Source organism: Vanessa cardui, chromosome W (assembly GCF_905220365.1).
Source record: "Vanessa cardui chromosome W, ilVanCard2.1, whole genome shotgun sequence".
Classification (NCBI taxonomy): Eukaryota; Metazoa; Arthropoda; class Insecta; order Lepidoptera; family Nymphalidae; genus Vanessa; species Vanessa cardui.
The window spans coordinates 7,492,840-7,516,290 of NC_061153.1; the positions used below are offsets into that span (position 1 = coordinate 7,492,840).

General features: G+C 37.6%; 2 protein-coding genes across 2 annotated transcripts; both read left to right on the forward strand.

The window, feature by feature from the left end:
• Positions 1 to 3,174: 3,174 nt before the first annotated feature.
• Positions 3,175 to 4,020, forward strand: LOC124542534. Its single transcript, XM_047120476.1, has one exon. The coding sequence runs from the start codon at positions 3,175 to 3,177 to the stop codon at positions 4,018 to 4,020; it is 846 nt and encodes a 281-aa protein (XP_046976432.1).
• An 8,983-nt stretch (positions 4,021 to 13,003) lies between these two features.
• LOC124542535 lies at positions 13,004 to 18,182 on the forward strand. The gene is made up of 4 exons (XM_047120477.1): positions 13,004 to 13,244; positions 13,495 to 16,476; positions 17,665 to 17,805; positions 18,055 to 18,182. Exons 1-4 carry the CDS (start codon positions 13,004 to 13,006, stop codon positions 18,180 to 18,182), a joined length of 3,492 nt encoding a protein of 1,163 aa, XP_046976433.1.
• The last annotated feature ends 5,269 nt before the right edge of the window (positions 18,183 to 23,451 follow it).

Here is a 23,451-nt window from a genome sequence, read left to right on the forward strand (position 1 = left end):
TGGAAACAAATTAGTAATAATAGATGGATTTATATACAGTCACAGAGTAACAAATTGTCAATTGAGTGTAATGACAAAGAAGATTCAGAGTTGAACATACTTGGTATAGGAATTATTACAGTTCCAATAAATTGTTATGCATATTGTAAAAGTACAAAGTTAATACCCAAAGCTGTTAGTATTAAGATAAATATTACTACTATTCGTCCCGATTTTAATATAATTTTAGATTCATGCTGTACTTTAGATAAGTTTAAAAATGAAATAAGTAATGGACCCCTTATTAAATTGCAAAATATAGACCTTGATTCATTTTCTCCGTAAGTAGTATTTTAAGTATAAATGAAAATCGTTAACAGAGGAAACACAAAAGATTTTAAATCAAAAATCTATAATAAAATACGGAGATCATTATTCTATACTCTTAATTATAGTTATTGGTATTATATAATATATGGTGTGTTTAGATTATTTTTGTTTATTAAATCGCGTGGCCGTCTTACTTACCAAATCCCTTTTGTCATGCAACCAGTTCCTGCAAATCCACCGAATCCAGAACCTGCAGCTCCTAGTCTAGATCCTGTGGTTCCTATCCAGGCTAATAAAGCTAACCAATCTCCAGAAGATATTCCGCCAGCCAGCACCAGAAGGCACATTTAGTTTCTCTTTCCTAAACTTCGAATTTCAACCCCGAAGTTTAGTCTACCCCGGGGAGGTGTTATAACCCTACATTGTTACCCCTTTTGCTGACCGAAGCAGCCAACTCATCACCTTTCCTCCAGAACCGACAGTAGCTCGCTCCTCAGAGTCAGTCCTACTCCAACCACCGATTCCGACGGTCGCGTTCAATAATTAATATTGTTGTTTTTCTATTTCAAGGACTCAACCCTCAACCCCTACTATTTCTTAGTTTAGTTTTGTGAAATTTTTTTTTTAAAAAGGCTCCAAGTCCGTACCGTATAACAGAACGGATCGATACGGATTCGGCACGGGAACAACGAAGCCAAACTTTTTGTATACAAAATCTTAACCACTAAACCTAGGAACATGATATTAAGAATTTTTAGGTGTATCAAATTAAAAAAAATATAGCTTTTGAAGATAAAGTTCCTTTTAACGAACACTCTGCATCGGCGCCGCTGCTGTCAGTTGTCGGTCGTCGTCGCGCACATTCGCCGAAGTGTGATGGCAGGCTATGGCGCAGTCGTAAGGTGGGGGAGCCCTCGAGTCTAACTATGCCTACCCGAAGTGGCAGACACGTGAGATGTCGCAGATGTCGTTGTCCGACGCATGCGATTAGAGAAATTTGCGCTACAAAGAATTACATTTTTCGATAAAGTAAAATTATTTTGTTGTTTCGAATATTTTTAGTAGTAAGTATTTTTTAGTAGGTAGGTCCTGTAAATTAGTTTTGTACATATTTAATATTTCGGGATCTTTTAGCTCATAGTTAATAATAGGTAAGATAGTTTCCGTTACTTTAAAAAATACCGATTTACTTTTATTTCCTTTTTTGAATTAATCTAATAAATCGTAATAGTTGTAACCTAACCTACTTACCTCCTACTCTTTTTGTGCATTGGTTGTAAATAAGTATTGATAATTTAATTGCTTAGTTTCTGTTTTTTCATTTAAACGTGACTTAAACACATTGTACATCTGCTTTGTTCGATTCATTTTATTTTTGTTTTTCTACGATGCCTCGCAAACGAAAGTCCAATTTAGCTAAAAGCTCTAGCAGAGCTCGGGCTGCTTAACTGGCTAGATCACTGGAATCGGAAGAGGATTCACAGATCCGTCGGACTTTAGATGCAGAGCGTCACGCAGCTTAAAGTGCTGCTGAAACTTTTGAGCAAACACAGAGCCGTCATTATTTAGAGGCTGCTCGTCATGCTGCACAAAGGGCTGCAGAGACCTCTCAGCAGACCCATGCTCGCCAAGTCTTGGATGCCGAGCGTCACGCGGCTCAAAGAGCTGCAGAGACCTCTCAGTAGACCCGGGCGGTATTAATTCCGGGCGGCAAGCAGAAAGGAGACGTAGGTTAACGATGAATATATGGCAGCATTTGCTGATGCTGCTTTTAATATTATAATATATATATATTATAAAATAATTTTCACCAGCGAGTGACAACACCACCAAACCAACTTTGAACGCCTTTTTTGACCTTTGCAAATCAGATAAATTTGCAAAAACACCTTTGTACGTTCAGGTACCTCAGTATTACACGTGGGATGCCAGTAGAAAATGTTGGAAACGCCGAATTCAAGGAACTGTTCTTCTTGATTGGCCTGGCGTTAAATCTGGAGATGCATTAGGACGGGTCTATACTGTCCACGTTAGCAACATTGAATGCTTTTGTTTGAGACTACTGCTACACCATGTGCGTGGGCCAACTTCGTTCAATGATCTCAAGAAATACAATGGTCAAACTTTTGTTACCTTCCGAGAAGCCTGTGAAACTAGAGGATTGTTAGAGAATGATAATCATTGGGACTCGACATTAGAAGAGGCTGCACGATGTAGATCAGCAGCTAAGGTGAGAGATCTTTTTGCCATCCTCATAGCGACGTGTGGTCTTTCAAATCCTCAGATATTATGGGAAAAGTACCAAAATGATATGTCTGACGATATTTTGCACAGACTATAACAAAATAATCCCAATGTCACATATAATCATTTAGTTTATAACGAGGCGCTAACTAAGATTGAAGACCAAGTGATGGCTATATCTGGGAAGACATTATCAGATTTTGGAATGAACTGGCCACAAAGAATCGGAGAAGTAAGTAGTTATTTAATAAGAGAACTGAACTACAATGTCTGTTCTGAGTTCTGAGTCTGTTCCTCGATTGAACACGGAACAAAAATTAAATTTAATATTGTTGTGCAAATAATCGATAATGGTGAGGGTGGATTGTTTTTTCTTAGATGCGCCAGGAGGAACTGGAAAAACCTTTCTACTAAATTTACTTTTAGCACAAATCCGCAAAGACAAAGGAATAGCTGTTGCCGTAGCTTCCTCTGGAATTGCGGCGACGCTTCTCGATCGCAGTACTTAAACTCCCATTAAATTTACCTCATGAGGAAATTCCAGTTTGTAACGTTACAAAAAACAGCGATCGTGGCCGAATGCTACAACAATGCAAACTGTTGGTGTGGGATGAGTGCACAATGTCGCATAAAAAAGCGATCGAGGCGCTCAATCGGACTCTAAAAGATATCAGAAGCAACCAGAGTTTAATGGGTGGGATGGTAATGCTGCTTGTTGGTAATTTTCGACAGACATTACCTGTCATTACCAAAGGCACTCCAGCAGATGAGATAAATGCATGTTTGAAAGCGTCTACATTATGGGTGCATGTAAAAAAATTTTGTCTGGCTAAAAACATGCGAGTACATAATGATATGCAATCGGGGCAATATGCAGCTGCTCTATTGAAAATTGGTGAAGGTCGAATGACTACAGACGCTAACGGCATGATTACATTAAATCAAGAATTTTGTAATGCTGTCCACAACTTGGAAGATCTTAGAAACAACGTCTATCCCGGTTTGGAATATAACATGAAGAATAGAGAGTGGCTGTGTGAAAGGGCAATATTAGCACCGACCAATGAAATCGTGGGACAGATCAATGAACGAATGATGTCACATGTACAAGACGATGTTGTCGAATATTTTGTTGATATTGTCATGGACAGTGAACAGGTGACATCTTATCCTACAGAGTTTCTAAACTCTTTAGAGCTGTCAGGAGTGCCGTCTCACAAGCTGAGATTGAAAGTTGGGGTTCCAGTTTTGTTAATGAGAAATCTCGAAGCGCCGAGACTATGCAACGGGACTCGGTTGCAAATTACGCAGCTAGGACGCAATATTATTAGAGCAGTTATAATGACAGGAATAACTAAAGATGAAAAAGTTTTGATTCCCCGCATACCCATGATCCCTACAGATTTACCTTTTCAATTTTTAAAGAATCCAGTTTCCCCACAAACCAGACTTCGCAATGACCATTAACAAAGCGCAAGGGCAAACGCTTAAAGTAGCAGGTGTCAATTTAGAGTAAAACTGGTTTTCGCATACCACCTGTACGTAGCCTGCTCGCGAGTGTCGAGTCCAAACAATCTCCACATTTTAACAAATAATAACAAAACAGCAAACGTTGTGCACAAAGATGTTTTAAATTAGGTCATTTTAAAATATTTTTGTACACGACGTGACGCTGGCCCCTGTAAGTGTCTCTTGGACATAAGGGACCAATAAATTTTCCTAGGTACTTTCTGCCATTCAATGGAATAATACATACAGGTACCTTATACCTACTGTAAACAAATATATTTTTTTTAAATATACCTACTAATGATTCTTATTATATAAATAAAAATTCTTATTATATAAATAATATTCCATCCGGACGAAGTCGCGAGTAACAGCTAAATTACTTATATGGGGGCCCCATTGGAGCTTAGAGTCTGTTGACTCTAATACATCTAATGCTTCATCATCAATCATCAACAGCCTGTAAATTCCCACTACTGGGCTAAAGGCCTCCTCTCCCTTTGAGGAGAAGGTTTGGAACATATTCCACCACGCTGTTCCAATGCGGGTTGGTGGAATACACATGTGGCAGAATTTCTATGAAATTTGACACATGCAGGTTCCTCACGATGTTTTCCTTCACCGCAGAGCACGAGATGAATTATAAAGACAAATTAAGCACATGAAACAGCGGTGCTTGCCTGGGTTTGAACCCGCAATCATCGGTTAAGATGCACGCGTTCGAACCACTGGGCCATCTCGACTCTAATGCTTCCCCGTTTAAAAGTACATTCGTTTTGACACATCTTACATTGGGAGTAATTAATTTAATACATGTACTAATGTAATAATGTACTATTTCCGAGAGAGCATTGTTCACATCGTCATACATTATAAGACGTCTTTTTATTTTAAATATTAAAGAAGTATCGTCAGCACACAATACTATCTCGAGTTTATCACCTAAGAGATGTGGTAGATCATTTATATAAACAAGGAAGAGAAATGGACCAAGAATTGATCCTTGAGGGACCCCCACAGTAACCTGAACCCCGGGAGATCTCTTTCCATTTACATCAACCTTCTGAACCCGATTGCTCAGATACGAAATCAGAAGACTGAGTGCAGTGTCCCTGACTCCATAATGTCGTAGCTTCCTGACCAAGGTTTCGTGTTGCACACAATCAAAGGCCTTAGATAAATCACAAAAAATCCCCAAGGCATCCTGTGACTCCTCCCAGGCCCTGTAGATATTTTTATGAGCTCAACACCAGCGTCAGTAGTCGAGCGACCTCTTGTAAATCCAAATTGTTTCTTGTGTAGCAACTTGTTCTTGTTAAAATGTACTACCATTTGATTTAGTAATAATTTTTCAAAGATCTTGCTAAGAGTTGGTAGTACAGAGATGGGTCTATAGTTATTGGGGTCTGATGTACTACCTGACTTAAATATTGGTATTACTTTACTATATTTCATGAGGTCAGGAAACACGCCACTAAGAACACAATTATTGAATATATTGACAAGGTAGGGTGTGATTACAAAAATTATTGAATTGGCTACCTTAACAGAGTTCCCCCACAGATCGGCAGTTTTTTTAACATATAGCGATCTGAAAGAACTTATTATGTCATTTACACCTACTGTATTAAATTTAAAACTTATATTACATTCTTTCACATTGTTTTTTAATAATGATTCAGCAACGGTGGGAGAGAAATTTAATGAGCTAGTAGTCAAAAAAGGAATGTTAGCAAAAAATTTTCAGAAATAGTTGTGAAGTGTAATAAAAATATTGTGTTAGTGTGTATGTTATATTATAAAATTAGTCTAGTGTTAAGTCGCCTTTATACAAACATCTCGTGTGTCGATCCAAATATGGTGGACCACCCATTGGCCTAAGCTTTCTTTGTGTTATGTTAAAATCTTCTATTGGTATTAAATATGACTTGAAGCTTGTAACCCTAAAAATTTCTATAATTTATTTTTACTAAAATTATAGTATTTATTTTTATACATGTTTATCGGTTTTTAAACAAAACTTCGATTTTTGAACCGTAACCGTCGTCGTCTTTATCATCTATCAATTTCGTGGAACGGCAACACTGCGTTTTCTGCGTCGTCATTCTATCGTTGTGCAGGCGCCGGTCGCATACCGACACTTGTTTATTTTAAAACGATATAATCATTTTTACTCACGAGTATATTCAGCGAATATTCTGGAATATTGGAATTCGATATATTGTTTCTACATTTCGTATATTGGTTTTGCATTCGTTTCAGATTATATACGAATTCTATTCAATTCCAGTCGTCGTAAAATACCGGCCACGTGCATTATTTGACAGGCGTTGCCGAATATTTATTTATTTAAACACTCTTGAGGTGAGTTCATACGTTAATTCCCTTTGTTAATCAATATTCTACATGGCTCAGTAATAATTTCTATTAATTCCTTCATATTTCACTCAAAAACTGAACATAGACCTTGTCCATGTATTGAATGACCTAAGTCGAATCCTATGGTGATTTAAATCATTTAGAGGCACTATTTCTTTAATATTAATATAGTTCTTCCTTTCCCATATTGTATTATTGCAAATTAAGCAATATTTTCCTCATTTTTGACACTTTAAATATTCAATTCAATAACTTCAATCTTTTGAGTTATTATTAAATTTTGATAGCTTATTCTTGCTTGTACCTGTGTCTAGGGCATTCTTAGGACCTTCTTAGTGCTTATGCAAGATAGGTAATAAGTTGTTTTGTTCACAGGGAGTGTTTTTTTATGTATTTATATACATATATACTTTTCAATAAAAAGTATATTCTGAAGCACTACGATATTTCCTGGTGGACTCAGCAGAGGATTGTTGCTGAGTTCGAGTATGCTGCTTCGTCGGAGGAATATCTGCATGTCCAGTGCTGCGGCTGCTGCTGCTTTTGCTGCTGCTGCTGTTTTGATTGCACTGTTTTCTGCACAGTTTTCATTATAAAATAACATTATTTTGGAATTACAATAATTCAAGTATGTGCCAAACATCGCAATCGAAAGAAGATATAATTATTGCACAAAATGCTGCGGGCTCCAGTGGAAACCAGGCTTCTATTGAACAACTCAAAACGAGCATCAGAATAACAAATATTCTCATGGGAATAGTAGTCTTCGTTATATTGTTGGCCACCATCATTGGAGTTTACAAAATTTATACGCGATGCCATAAAAGATGGATCCGAGAAGAAGTAAATTCGTTTACTACAAAGAGCGTAAGTTTCATTGCATAATTAAAGACAAAAAACAAAACAAATCTTAATTATTATTTTAATATGTTAATGTAGTATAATAATATAATCCCTAGTTATAATATCAGTTAATGTTATTAAATCAGTGCTCAGACACTCACGAATATGATACTCGCTGCCCAAAAAGGAAAGATGTAACATTCCGCACAGATCATGTTACGTGGCGACATTCTTAGGTATATAATTACTATAAAGTAATTGGTTGTGATATTTTGTAATAAATGTTATAAAAAATCTTTTATAATTATTAGAATTTAGTATGACGGATCAGTTATGTACAATATATAATTCCTTAATTGAATTTAAAAAAAATCTATATATATAAAAGAAAGTCGTGTTAGTTACACCACTTATAACTCAAGAACGGCAGAACAGATTTGGCTGAAAATTGGTAGGGAGGTAGCTTAGAGCCAGGAGACGGACATAGGATACTTTTTATCCCGTTCGACAGCGTTCCTGTGTGACTTGACATGAAACGTCAGTCACTATAAAACGTGGTATAACAAAAAAGAATCAGACTTGGAATAACAAAACGCAAATGACAGCTATGTAATTGACGTAAAATGACAGCTATGTAATGACGTATGGATGACAATTTGATATTTGTAAGAAATCACTATTAAAACTATTTCTATTAAATAAATAATTAACAAGTGGATTGAAGTGAAGTGAAGTTTAATTAATAATGCCGCGACCAAGACGATCGAATCTTTCCCGACAAAGCCGTAATGCAAGAAGAATACAAAATACTGCAAATGAAAGGACTGAAGAAGAACAAGAAATTGCACGTGAACAGCGCCGCAATAGTATGGCTCGACTTCGTGCTTCTCAATCACGAGAGCAAAGTGAAGCAGCCCGTGAAACAGCTCGGTTGGCAATGCAGAATCGTCGAGCGAACAACAGAAGTCAACAAATAGATAATTTGCGACGCAGAACAAGATATTTAGCTGATTTGAATCGAGCTGCGTTTCGATACGATTGCAGCAATGATTACAGCTTGCATCCTAGCGTTTGCATTGGGCAAATGGACGTTGTTTGCGAGTATTGTGGTGCATTAAAGTTTTCCGGAGAAACGCCTGGATTATGCTGCGTTAATGGTAAAGTGAAATTGCCAGTGTTGACTCCGCCACATGAGCCATTGTATTCATTGCTTTGCGGCGAAACACAAGAATCACGCCACTTTCTTGCAAATACTCGAAAATACAATAGTTGTTTCCAAATGACGTCATTTGGGGCAGACATTATCGAAGAAGGAGGTTTTAATCCGACATTTAAGGTATTTATTTTTGTACTTACATAGCAAGTGGTAGTGCCACACTGCATACCTCTCGGTTGCAGTCGAATGGGCCGGCACGCCCGGGGAAGTACCACTCTCTCACTTAAAATCGGCGTGAAGTGGTAGCTATGCTACCGCGTTTCGTCCGGTAAGTGAGAGTTCCGGAGGCCCGATCCCTCTCCCCCCAAAACATGGTTGTGCAGAATTTGGTGACATTACCCCAGGAGGGTACCATCAGCGACTGCGATGGAGAATCCCTCTCTGGGCATCCATGCTCAGGACGTACACCGCCTGAGCAGGGATGCCCAGGCTGCCCTCCGAATTCTGGGGGGGGCAATTTTGCGCTCGCCACTGTTCGGGGCAAGCGGAGCAGGCATCATAAGGCAACCCCTACCACACTCGCTGTGGACTTCTGCAACATAAGGGGACTCAACTCCAACTTGAATGCCGTTCACTTTCACCTTGAGACGGCGAAGCCGGCCTTGCTCTTTCTTACCGAGACCCAGATATCTTCTCCTGCCGATACGTCTTTTCTCTCTTACCCCGGGTACAAATTGGAGCATACTTTTGTGCCACGAGCTGGGGTGTGCGTTTACGTCAGAGATGATATCTGCTCTCGACGCCTCGGCAGCCTTGAAGGGCAGGACCTATCAATTATCTGGCTGCGCGTAGACTGCGACGACCATCCGCGAATCTACGCGTGCCTTTATAGGTCCCATAGCGGTAATGCCGAAACCGACCGACTGGTTGAGCACGTCCAATTGGCTACAGATTCCGTGCTGCAGCAGACTCCATCCGCAGAGATCATTATTCTGGGCGATTTCAATGCTCATCATACAGAGTGGCTTGGATCACGCACCACTGATCATGCGGGTAGATCTGTTCTCGACTTCGCTTTGGCTTATGATTTGACACAACTGGTCACCTCGCCAACGCGAATACCGGACGTGGAGGATCATACACCTTCCCTGTTGGACCTTCTGCTGACTTCGCATCCGGACGGCTATAAGATTGTCGTCGATCCCCCTCTGGGCTCGTCGGACCACTGTCTCGTCCGGAGTACAGTGCCAGTTGCACGGTACTCACGACCTCGTTTCGCGGGCTGTCGTCGCGTGTGGCACTACAAGTCAGCAGATTGGGATGGGATGCGGTCCTTCTTTGCATCTTACCCATGGGGGCGAGTTTGTTTCTCGATGGATGATCCGAGCGTTGTTGCTGACTCTGTCGCCGATGTGGTGCTTCAGGGTATGGAACTTTTCATTCCATATTCTGCGGTGCCCATTGGTGGCAAGTCCCAGCCCTGGTTTGGTCGCCTCTGTAAGACGGCTTCACGCCGAAAATGGGAACGCTACCAAGACTGGGCTAACGCATCGGCGTCTCGTGATACAAACACCAGCACATTCAGAAAGGAATATAACTCTGCCTCCAGGTCCTTCAAAAACGTGATAGCTGAGGCGAAGTCGAAGTACATTGGCAGAATTGGCGAGAGACTGGTGCGCTTCCCATCAGGAACACGTGCGTTCTGGTCTCTCGCTAAGGCTGTCCTAGGGAATTTCTGTCAGCCTTCTTTTCCGTCTTTGCACAGGGACGGTGAGTCATTGGCCCATACCGCGAAGGAGAAGGCCGATCTTTTAGGGTCTCTCTTCGCGTCGAACTCGACTCTGGATGACCGAGGAAAGTCACCTCCATCAATCCCGCGATGTGATACGACGATGCCGGAGGTTAAATTTCGGCAAAGTGCAGTTCGGAAAGCACTTCTTTCCTTGGACATTCACAAGTCGAGTGGACCCGATGGCATCCCTCCAATCGTGCTACGGACATGTGCTCCCGAGTTGGCACCGGTCTTAACGCGTCTTTTCCGGCAATCCTACGCATTAGGCGTCGTCCCGAACTCCTGGAAGACTGCTTTGGTGCATCCGATCCCTAAAAAAGGCAACCGCTCAGATCCGTCCAATTATAGGCCTATAGCCATCACCTCCTTGCTCTCCAAGATAATGGAGTCCCTTATTAACTGCCAGCTCCTGCGGTACCTAGAGGAGAATCAGCTGATTAGTGACCGCCAGTACGGTTTCCGTCGGGGTCGCTCAGCCGGTGATCTTCTAGTTTACCTTACTCACAGGTGGGCTGAAGCAGTTGAGAGCAAGGGGGAGGCATTAGCAGCCAGCTTGGACATAGCGAAGGCCTTCGATCGCGTATGGCACAAAGCGCTTCTTTCGAAGCTTCCTTCTTATGGGCTTCCCGGGAAATTATGCAATTGGATTACCAGCTTTTTGGCAGATCGGAGCATCAAGGTCGTTGTCGACGGTGCATGCTCTGACTTAAAATTCGTCAATGCTGGTGTTCCACAAGGCTGCGTCCTATCACCCACTCTGTTTCTTCTGCATATCAATGATTTGTTGCAAATCGGGAACATTCATTGCTATGCAGACGACAGTACCGTTGACACCTTATACACCGGCCGCGCTAATATTTCTCGGGAAAACGTCGAAGAAAACCGGAACAAACTTGTGTCTGAAATCGAGTCTTCGTTAAACGAAGTCTCGAACTGGGGCCGGCTAAATTTAGTCCATTTCAACCCCAAAAAGACGCAAGTTTGCGCGTTAACCGCTAAAAAAACACCATTTGTCGTATCTCCACGATTTGAGAACATCCCGATAGCCGCTACAGGTAGTATCGGAATACTTGGCGTTGATATTTCGAGCCTCGTTCAGTTCCGCGGTCAATTGGAAGGCAAAGCCAAATTGGCTTCAAAGAAGCTCGGTGTGCTCAGCAAGGCGAGACAGTACTTCACGTCGGCCCATCGCCTAAAACTTTACAAGGCGCAAATTCGGCCTCACATGGAGTACTGCTCTCACCTCTGGGCGGGTGCTCCCCAGTACCAGCTCCTTCCATTTGACCGCATCCAACGTAGAGCGGCTCGAATTATCGACGATCAAGCCCTTTCCGATCTCCTTGATCCTTTGGCTTTGCGTAGAGATGTTGGATCACTCTGCATCTTCTACCGAATTTTTCACGGGGAATGTTCCGAGGAATTGTTCGGATTAATCCCGGCTGCTGAATTTCACCTTCGGACATCTCGTCAAAATTCTAAGTTTCACCCGCACCATCTTGATGTCCGAAAATCCACAACAGCGCGATTTCTTAGACATTTTCTGCCTCGCACAACCACTCTGTGGAACCAGCTGTCGCCGGCGGTTTTTCCGAACCGATACGACATGGGAACCTTCAAGAAAAGAGCCTACTCCTTTCTCAAAGGCCGGCAACGCACCTGCAAGCCCCCTGGTGTTGCAGATGTCCATGGGCGGTGGTAGTCACTTTCCATCAGGTGAGCCTCCTGCTCGTTTGCCACCTATTCCATAAAAAAAAAAAAAAAAAAAAAAAAAATGTAGCAGTGTTGGGCATTAATCAAGCAATTGTCAATTATTTTATTAATTGACTAAAAAAGTAATTGCAATTAAATTAGTTACAATTAAATTAATCGCAATTACACTTTTAATTGCACCTTGCAATTAAATTAATTTGATTAACGTATGTCAATTGCAACTTACAATTAAAATAATTGCAATTAACTTTTTCAATTGTTTTATAAAACAATTAAAACTAACAATTAACTTTATATATCAAAATGAAATTAGTAAAGATTAAGGAAAATTAAGCTATAAGTATTAGATTTCAGACGAAAAAAAATGTGGTCAAAGGCTTTTAAGTATAGCTTATTTTTTCTAAATCTCTCTTTCCACAGAAAAAAAAGTGTTTATTTTTATGTTATATAATATAAAGTTGCATTGATCAATATTTCCGCAGCGTAGGTGTAAAACAAAAACATTTCAAGTCGTCGTCTTCGTTCAAGTCTTTTATTTGTTGCTAACATATTTATTTAACTACAAGAAAAGATGGGGGGCACTATTCTACTACCCGGAACCACACGGGTATATTGTATATTTATATGTACCAGCTTTATATTATAGCAGTATTTTTAATTGTTATTTTTTAATTAAAATTAACAAAACAATTAAAAATTAATTAATTGTTAATTGTTACTAATACAGTTAACAATTAATTAATTGTTAGTTGTGATTTTCCACAATTACAATTGATTAATTGTTAACTGTATTAGTAACAATTAACAATTAATTAATTGTTAATCTTTAATTGTTCTTGCAATTAAAATTTGCCCAACACTGGAATGTAGTTAAAGAATAACTTACTTTATCTATTGGTATGTATTATACTACTCTCCCACGGAAAAAGTGTTTATAACCCAGTTAATACTGTCTGGTTTTTATTTTGTAGATACAAGGACAGATTCACCATCGAATTGGATCATTACTACCTTTCGAAGATACACAGAATAAATTTTTACAAATATATTTCATGGGCAACATGGAAGAACAACTTGATCGACGCCTAGGGATCAATGCAGGAATGAAGCGAGCAATTCTTCAAGACTTGCAGTGTCTGCTTCATGAACATCATGCATTGGTCAGGTTGTTTAAGAGTGCTTTAGAGCGCATGCCAAATGATGAGTATAAAGTTGTCATCAAAGCAGATAAACGACCATCTGGAACACACGAACGCACATTTAATGCTCCAACAATAGACGAAGTTGCCATCCTGATTGTTGGTGAACAATTGGAAAAACGCGATATTGTGCTTACACGTCGCGATACTGGGCAACTGCAACAAATATCGGAAACTCATCGATCATATGACGCATTGCAATACCCACTGATGTTTTGGCAAGGAGAAGATGGATATTATTTTAATATTAAAATGATAAATCCATTGAATGGTACAGTATCAGTATCTTAATAATGGTTAATGTCTGTATTATTTGCCTTTGAAATGGTTAATTATCAAATTTTTAATTTCAGGTGAAGAAACTACAAAGAAAGTTAGCTCAATGAATTATTATGCATATCGTTTGATGATTCGTCAAAATGCTGACAACTATTTGCTGCGGTTTCGTCGATTGTTTCAGCAGTATTGCGTTGACATGTATGTAAAAATAGAAACGGAACGTTTAACATTTATTAGGTTGAACCAAGCCAAACTGCGTTCTGAGGAGTACATCCATTTACGTGATGCAGTTAGTACTGAAGGAAATGCAGCTAATATTGGTCGATTAACTATTCTGCCGGCGACCTACATTGGTAGCCCACGTCATATGCATGAATATGCACAAGATGCAATGACATATGTTCGTCATTACGGCCGGCCAGATCTCTTTATTACTTTTACCTGTAATCCAAAATGGATAGAAATTACTCAATTGCTGCTTCCCGGACAAACATCAAATGATAGACACGACATCACAGCACGTATATTCAGGCAAAAAAATCGGTCCCTGATGAACTTTATTGTTAAACAACGCGTCTTTGGAGATACTCGATGCTGGATGTATTCAATCGAATGGCAAAAGCGAGGCCTGCCGCACGCACACATTCTTATTTGGTTAGTGGAAAGAATTCAGCCTGACCAAATAGATGATATCATATGTGCCGAGATTCCTGATCATGAAGTCGATCCAGACCTACATGATGTTGTTACTACTAATATGATTCATGGACCGTGTGGTTCCATCAACCCCCAATCACCTTGCATGGTCGATGGAAAGTGCTCTAAACGATATCCACGGAAATTAACGGCGGAGACTGTCACTGGCAACGATGGGTATCCGCTGTATCGGCGTCGATCACCAGATGACAACGGTCGAACTGTCACAACGAAAGTGAAAAGAATGGATTTCGTTGTCGACAACAGTTGGATTGTTCCATATTCGCCACTTATTTCTAAAACATTCAAGACACATTGCAACGTTGAATACTGCAATTCAGTTAAGTCCATAAAATATATTTGCAAATATGTCACGAAAGGCAGTGATATGGCGGTTTTTGGATTGCAATCCTCGAATACCAACGATGAAATTTCACGCTATCAAGTTGGTCGTTATGTGAACTGTAATGAAGCGATTTGGCGTATATTCGCATTTCCCATTCACGAACGTCATCCTACTGTTATACATTTGGCGGTGCATCTGGAGAATGGTCAACGAGTATATTTCACGGCTTCGAATGCTACGCAACGTGCTGAAACACCTCCAGCAACTACATTGACCAGTTTTTTTGCAATCTGCCAAAGCGATCAGTTTGCACGAACTTTGCTTTACTCGGAGATGCCACGTTATTATACTTGGAATGCTTCATCCAAGAATTTTCAAAGACGGAAGCAAGGTGATGCGGTTCCTGGGTATCCAGATGTGCGTTCTACTGATGCTCTTGGTCGTATGTATACAGTTCATCCAAAGAATGATGAATGTTTCTATTTGCGGTTGTTGCTGGTGAATGTGCGTGGGCCAACTTCATTTGAGACACTACGAACTGTTAATGGTGTAATATTCCCAACATATCGTGCTGCATGTGAAGAATTGAAATTATTAGAAAACGATACCCATTGGGATACGACAATCGCTGAAGCCATTATCTCTGCATCTCCAAGTCAGATACGCACATTATTCGCTATTATAATTTCGACATGTTTTCCATCAAACCCATGTAACCTGTGGCACAAATACAAGGATAGTATGTCAGAAGATATTTTACATCAAAGTCGTGTCAGTTCCAGAAATCACGATATTGAGATGAATGAGGAGATACATAATCGTGCTTTACTCTTGATCGAAGATATGTGTTACCTCATGTGCGGTAATTTATTAATCAGGTTAGGAATGCCAGCGCCAAATCGTGAAATTAATGACGCATTTAATCGAGAATTGGAACGGGAACGTGAATATGATCACCAGGAATTAGATTTAGTAGTTCAAAGGAATGTACCCCTGTTGAATTACCAACAAAAGGAAGTTTATGATACTTTAATGAAGGCAATCGCTGATGAAAATGGTGGTTTATATTTCCTAGATGCCCCTGGTGGAACTGGCAAGACATTTCTTATGTCATTAGTTTTAGCAACTGTTCGGGCGAGATCCAACATAGCGGTTGCAGTTGCTTCTTCTGGAATAGCAGCCACATTGTTAGAAGGATGCCGTACGGCTCATTCAGCATTCAAATTACCGTTAAATCTTCAAACTATTGAAGAACCAACGTGTAATATTGCAAAACACTCAGCAATGGCCAAAGTTTTAGCGACATCGAAAATCATCATCTGGGACGAATGCACAATGGCGCATAAACGTGCATTAGAAGCACTTAACCGAACATTAAAAGATTTACGCAATGACTCGAGATGTTTTGGAGGAGCAATGATTTTACTGTCTGGCGATTTCCGCCAAATACTGCCAGTAATTCCAAGATCTACGGCTGCCGACGAAATAAACGCTTGCCTCAAATCGTCAAATCTATGGCGCTATGTGAAGAAACTGCAGCTGACAACAAACATGAGAGTTACATTGCTTAATGATACATCTGCTGAAGATTTCTCGGAGCAATTGCTGACTATCGGTAATGGTCAAGTACCTGTCGATGAATCGAGCGGATTAATATCATTTCCAAATAATTTCTGTAATTTTGTCTCATCAAAAGACGAACTTATCAACAATGTATTTCCAAATATTAATTCTAACTACAATAATAATGAATGGTTGAGTGAGCGAGCAATTTTAGCGGCTAAGAATAAAGATGTAGATGACCTGAACGACATAATTCAAAATAAGATCATTGGAACAATGCATTTATTCAAATCTATTGACTGCGTCACAAATGAAGATAAAGCCACCAACTATCCAATTGAATTTTTAAACTCTTTGGACGTGCCTGGCTTACCACCGCACAATTTACGCCTAAAGGTTGGCTCCGTAGTAATCATGCTTCGAAACATAAACCAACCAAAACTGTGCAACGGTACGCGTTTGGTGGTTAGTAAATTGATGAACAATGTAATTTACGCTACGATAATGATAGGAAAATTCAAAGGTGAGGAAGTTCTCATTCCGAGGATCCCGATGATCCCAACCGATATGCCGTTTGAATTTAAAAGACTTCAATTTCCGATACGTCTTGCATTTGCCATGACAATCAACAAATCACAAGGCCAATCCTTAAAAGTTTGTGGTTTAAATCTAGAACATTCATGTTTTTCCCATGGTCAATTATACGTGGCATGTTCACGGGTCGGAAGACCATCTGCGTTGTTTGTTTTTGCGCCTGATAATAAAACAAAAAATGTCGTGTATCACAAGGTGCTTAAGTGAAGAGCAACCTATGTACTAAAATACAGAAATAATAATGAATGATTAATGTAGTTATTTAATTTTTTTTTTGTATTTTTTCGAATAAAATAAAAATAAAAACTTGCTTATTTATTGCCATTAAGGCGGAACAAAGTTCGCCGGGTCAGCTAGTACTTAATAAAGACAGGTAAGAAAAATGTTTACTGGGAATATTATAGAAAATAAATTAATCGAGTGCGAAAAACTTGTGTTAAGTAGTAATTTAATTCTGGAAAACATTAAGTGTAGTGAAAAGTTGGATATAGTGAATAAAGCTATTGAGATATATGAAAATATTAATATACTATATTTAGAAATTAAAAAATTGTGTATTAAGCCAGAAAATAATTCCACAAAAATGGATTTTGATTTAAAAACGGCTTGTAGTTTGTTGCCAGTCATGGACGGTGTGGAAGAGACCACAAAAAGATTAATTGATGGTATCGAAATGTATGCGAATATGCTGAAAGATTCGGATATCCCGTTATTAATTAAATTTATTTTAAAGAGTAGATTATCCGAAAATGTCGATAGATTAAACTTCTGTTAAAGATATTGTCAGTGATATGAAAGTTCATCTTTTAACGAAAAAATAATTTACGGCTATTCAAGCACGTCTTCAACAGACTACTCAGGGTTGGAGATCGGTAGATGAATATGGAACTGAAATAGAAAAGCTTTTCACAGATTTGACAATATCTCAAGCAGACGGAGACTCTTCACATTATAGTATTTTAAAACCATTGAACGAATTAAACGAATTAAACGAATTAAACAGTTTTCGGATGGTCTAAAAAATAATAACTTAGTACCATAATAGCAGCTAGGAACTACAACTCTCTTAAAGATGCGATCCAAGCGGCGAAGGACGAAGAGATTTCATTGCCCTCTACCTCAACAAATGCTGATGTCATGATGCACCTAAGGAATGCCTCAGTTCGAGGTAAAAGAGGATTTCGAGGTAGGTACAAAAATAATAATTTTTCTAATAATAGATATTACAACCAGAGAGGACCCAGCCATCAACGCGACAATTATAATCATAAATATTTTCCACGCGGTAAGTATACTAGAAATGTACAGCGTTTTGGATCAAATCGAGGTAAATTTTGTAGGGGTCTTAATCGCGGTAACACTCGTTATGCGTTCTCGATATATATGAATAATGATAATAATAATAATAATATATTTATTCTCTCCCACATTACAGACATTACAGTTAAAACGCATCTTAATAATAAGTACAATTATGTGTGGGAGAAAGGAGCCCAAACTAGGTTGCCCTGTGCTAAGGGTCTCCTGGCTCCACCTCTAGGATATCAACTATTTGTTATATAAATTTACATGTAATATGAAATTTGTAATGCGCGTATCTGCGACGTGCGTGCGTGCGTGCGTGTGTGTGTGTGTGTTTGTGTGTGTTTGTGTGTGTGTGTGTGTGTGTTTGAACGGTTCATGGTTATGATATTAGCCATTACATTATTATTTTTTCTGTCTCCTCATAGTCAAGTGTTAATAGCCAATTTGTTATTTTTTTTTTACATGAGAATTTAATTAAATTTGAGATAGTAAGTAATCTATTTACCTTATTATACAGCCTTCCTACTTTAAAGTTATAAAATTTTTGGGCAAAAAAAAATTTGAACCCTTTGAGTTTCACAGACCTCATAAGATCTTCTTGAGTCAACTATATCATATTTTGTACGTAAAGTTTTCTGACAGATAGAATATTTGCCTCCTTATATAAATTTACAGTTGGGAATAAGCGAGGCTTAGAGAGAGCTACTTTAAGCAACATTCTTTGAGTTCTTTCCACCTCAATTATGCTATTAAAGATTGGCATAATAATATATAAACAGTCTTGATGAGCTTCCAGTCAGCGATATTTCTTAAATTTTCAAAGATATATGTGAGTTTTCTAATTTTTTGGCTTATTTGCATTAAATGACCTTTAAAAGTGAGGTTCTTATCAATTGTAATACCTAAGTATTTAGTTTGATCGGTTCTGTTAATCATGGGACAGTTACATGTAATGAGATTTTTTTGATTACAGGAATGAGCTATTAATTCATGTAGAATTGTATTATGGTATGTGTTGCGTATGGAAAAGGTTATGTATTGAGTTTTATTTGGATTTAGCGTGAGAGTGTTTAAAGCCATTCAGTGATTGACCGTATTAAAACCCTCTTGTGCTAATAAAAATATCTCATTCCATGTTTTACCATGAAATGTAAGAGTAGTATCATCGGCGTATGATATTATTTTACAGTTGCTTAGATCAAGGTTTCAAAGCTCATTTATGTAGCACAGAAATAGAGTTGGGCCTAAAATGCTGCCTTGGGGAATTCCATAAGTGATAGGACTCTCATTGCTAATAACATCACCTATTTTAACCTGCTGGGAGTGATCTTGCAAGTAGTTTTCAAAAAGTTGTAGCTGTTTACCTCTTATACCTAAAGCGTCTAACTTCTGAACCATTTTATTAAAAGACACCATATCGAAGGCCTTTTGAAGATCAATAAAAATTGCTAGGCATTTTTCTTTATTGTCTAATTTATCTACAATGTAATTCGTGAGGGAATGAACTAAATCTGATGTTGATTTTCCTTTCCTAAAGCCATATTGTGAATCAGATAGTAATTTTTTATCTTCCAAATATTTCAGAAGCCTATTATTTATAATTTTTTCAAGTATTTTAGAGAGGGAAGGTAATATCGAAATAGGGCGATAGTTTGATACTATGTTTCTGTCTCCGAAATGGGGAACACCTTCGGATAAACATCTATTAAATATGTGGGTCAGTGGGGTCACAATAACTTCATTTAAGCATTTGAGTACTTTAGAAGAGATACCATCCCAGCCAGGACCACTGTCTGTTTTTAGGTTGATGATATATCTCCGTATTTCATCTTCAGTAGTATCTAGGTGAACAAATGAACTTTTTTTGGTTGTTGTATTATGGACGCTGGGTAATGCGGGTGGAAGGTTTAGGGTTATTTTTGTTGCCAGATCTACACCTATATTCGCAAAGAATGAATTTATTGAGTTTACCGTTTCAAGGGGTATTTTATTTATATTTAGTAGTTCAAATGGGGGGTTTGTCGTTTTATTTAAGTGATTAATATTTTGTATTACATTCCATATTTTTTTATTATTATTTCCAGCGGCTTTAATTTCGTTTCTTTCGTAGTCCCGTTTACATTTTTTTTTAATTTGATTACAGAAATTTCTGTAACGTTTGTATGTTATTCTTAAAGTCTCATTATTTACTTCTTTCTTTAATTTGAAGTGCATTCTATCCCTCGTTCTTATACATTTCAGCAAACCTAAGGTTATCTAGGGTTTTTTTTTATGATTTTACTTCGTGGAAGTTTTTTTATGAGAGTATTTTTCAAAATAATAGTTTGTAGCAGATGTATAAATATGTGCATGCACTGATCTGGATTTTTATTAATATCGTATATACCACTTAAATCTAAGTTCTTGCAATCATTTTTTAATGTTTCAATATTTAATTTATAAGAGTGTTTTATTTTATTATTAATATTATTTGTATTTTTCTTCAAACAAAACAAAATTGGCTCATGATCAGTAATTGCTGTTTTTAAAATAAATGTAAAAGAGGGTAGATTTGATTTAACGATTGTGTGATTTAAGCAACTTCTCATTTTAGTAGGTTTGTAATATGCCGGAATTAAACCAAAGAATGATAAGACTTCAAGATAGTTTGAAGTGTCCTGGGTTAATTCAGCAATATTAATATTATTGTCTCCCGATAATAATATATTTTTTATAAGACGAGAGCTGCTTGAGCAAGTTGTGTAGGGATTGGATTAAGTTATCTAGCTGGTGGAAACTAGGAGGTCTATATATAGCAATTATCACCGTATCTTCATTTATTCTTATCGTTAGGCAATTTGTCTCTAACATAATGGGCTCCTCAACTTTAAAAGCAATATTATTGTTTAAAATTACAATGACACCATCATTTTGATTGTAGTTAACTGAAGTACTAAAGCTCGTGTAACCCGGGAAATTTGGAAGATTTGTGACGTTAGAAAGCCAGCATTCAGGTAATATAATAATGTCACCGTTGAGATTTAATCTCGATAGTAACACATTTAGGCTATTAAAGTTTTTATATACGCTTCTGATGTTTTGTTGCAATATTTTAAGATAAGCATTAGGGGTCGAAATTAAGGTATTACAATATTCTGGTTCACAAGATACTAAGTGTGTTAATTAAAAAATATCAATATTATTTATATTATGTAAATCTGCATTGTGCTTTAAAAAACAGAAAAAAAAATATTTAAGATACAATTTAGTGGATTTATGGTGTATCTTAAGTTATTCTCACAGTAAGCTCTTATGCGTTGAGTACGAGTATAACTGAATAAACTAATTATGAGCATAGACATAAAAGCTGTATATCTACTTACTATAGTATTAATTTTTAATATCGATTGACCGTATTGTGTGAATGTGTTAAGTAGGTAGAATGAGTATTGTGTTTGTGACATGTCTGTGTGAGTGTGAAATGTGTACATATACATAAGGTTAGTAATAATTAAAATAAAAAGATACAACATTAATGACCACGTCGCTTAGGTAGTTTGCAAGCGTTTGAGATCTAGTTCGTTTTTTAAACGAATTGAGGGTTCATTTATTTTTTGCGTAAAAATATACTACCTGGAGTGGCCCAGCAGAACTTGTAATTATTTTGCGCAGCGAAATCTCTAGCCATGAAATGCAGTCTTTTCATGCTTGGTGTAAGGAAGTCTGATACATAAACTGTTGTTTGAGGTCCAGCGAGGCCCAGATGCTTGGTGTTCAGTCTGACACCGTTATTGTCCTTCGTGAGTTATTTTACAGATGGCAATATTTTATCCTTCATGCTTACCGTTGAAAATTCCACTATTAGGGGTTTAGATGTTTCATTCCTTGAATATCCCCTGTGAATGTTTCGAATTTTCTGAGTATCGATGTCGACCTTGAGTACATCTCCAAGTGATTTCACAATATCATGTAATTCCTGCGATTTTTCTGTTTTTGAATTTGGAATATTTCGGATTTCTGAGCAGGTGGCCCGACTTCTTCTTTCCAGTAATTCAACCTTTTCCTCCAAATTTCTTATTTGTGCTTTGACTTCTAATTTTTCTTGTAGTAGTGAGTCATATTTACTTTTTAACTCATCATATTTTTGGCTCATAAATTCAATTGATGTTGAAATTTGTGAGTTTTGATCTTTGATCGTGTTAATAGTACTCAGTAGTGATTCATACTTAGCATCTTGTGTGGCTGTCCAAGTGGAGAACATATTTTCAATTTTTTTTATAAAATATTCCAAGTCATCTGCAGTCCCTGCTTACGCTTTAATCTCTGTGATCTCGTTGTTACATTCTGGTCAACAGTTATATCTGGAGAGGATTGAGAATGCTGTAGCATAGCAGTAGGTGTCTCTGGTGGAAAATGTTCGATTGTCATTTTTCAAGTTAATAAATAAATAAATATAAATAATACCTCGTATTTTTCGTTTAAGAGGAGGGCCAAGTACCAGGGCAACAGGATTGCGGAAGCGGTATAAGCAAACGATAGAATCTCGTTGCGCTTGTAGATACTTCGTAGCGTGGTAGGCGTGGACTCATAAGTTGTTATTCCGAAGCGTAGTGCATAGAAGTACTAGGCGCAGTAATGAATATGTACCTCCTGTTTGGTCATGCGCGCCTATTTATTTTTCGGATTTATTATGTTTTTAGTATATAAATATATCAAATTTAACACAAGTCACAATCACAGATACGTGCACTCAGTAAGTCATCCAAAGGGGAAGAAGATAGTGAAAATATAAATAAAGACAAAATAGAACAGGAAACAAATCAGTTTTTTTGGATTTAAAGATTATATTTTTACATTGAATAATAAGCATAAAATAGTAATTTTTGAATTAAATAAACATAAATATTATTTTTAATTAGATACTGGTGCTTCTTCGTCAATTATAAAAAGCGAAATATTACCGAAAAATACTACAATTTATAGAAGTAATATTGAAGTCAATGGAATAGGAGGTTGCGTGAAATCTCATAGTCACGTATATTTAACACTGAAAACTAAACATTTCATCATAAATTTTATATTTTTAGCAATTTATCTTTAAAAGTAGATGGCATTATTGGATTAGATTTTTTAGCCAATTTTGGTTGCGATATATTGTTGAATTGTAATACTTTGAGTCGTAACTTAAATGGAAAACAATGTCTAATGCCAATTTATGAAACACCAGATTAAACTTCGGATTATTTATTAATCCCTGCGCGAAGTGAGTCGATTCACTATGTAGCTGTAGAATCAGGTTTGAAAGGTGATATAGTGGTTTGCGCGAAAGAGTTAGGTAAAGCATTGCTTTTAGGAAGAACAATTGTTGAAGTAAAGGATAGTAAGGTACCAATTAAATTTTTAAATGCTAGTGAGGATAATATACGTTTACCTAGATTTATGCCTGAGATTCATGCCTTGGATAATTATAATATTTATAGTTTCAATAAAAATGTAGCAAATGTCAAAAGATCAGATACTTTGTCTTCTATCTTAAATTTAAATCCCG

Bases quoted from the DNA above. Each gene is read 5' to 3' on its own strand.
- LOC124542535 (XM_047120477.1), top strand. From the start codon at position 13,004: ATGGAAGAACAACTTGATCGACGCCTAGGGATCAATGCAGGAATGAAG. The intron at 16,477-17,664 runs GTACGCGTTTGG...GTACCATAATAG, and splicing joins CCAACCAAAACTGTGCAACG to CAGCTAGGAACTACAACTCT. The intron at 17,806-18,054 runs GTAGGTACAAAA...CCCACATTACAG, and splicing joins AGGTAAAAGAGGATTTCGAG to ACATTACAGTTAAAACGCAT.
- LOC124542534 (XM_047120476.1), top strand. From the start codon at position 3,175: ATGTCGCATAAAAAAGCGATCGAGGCGCTCAATCGGACTCTAAAAGAT.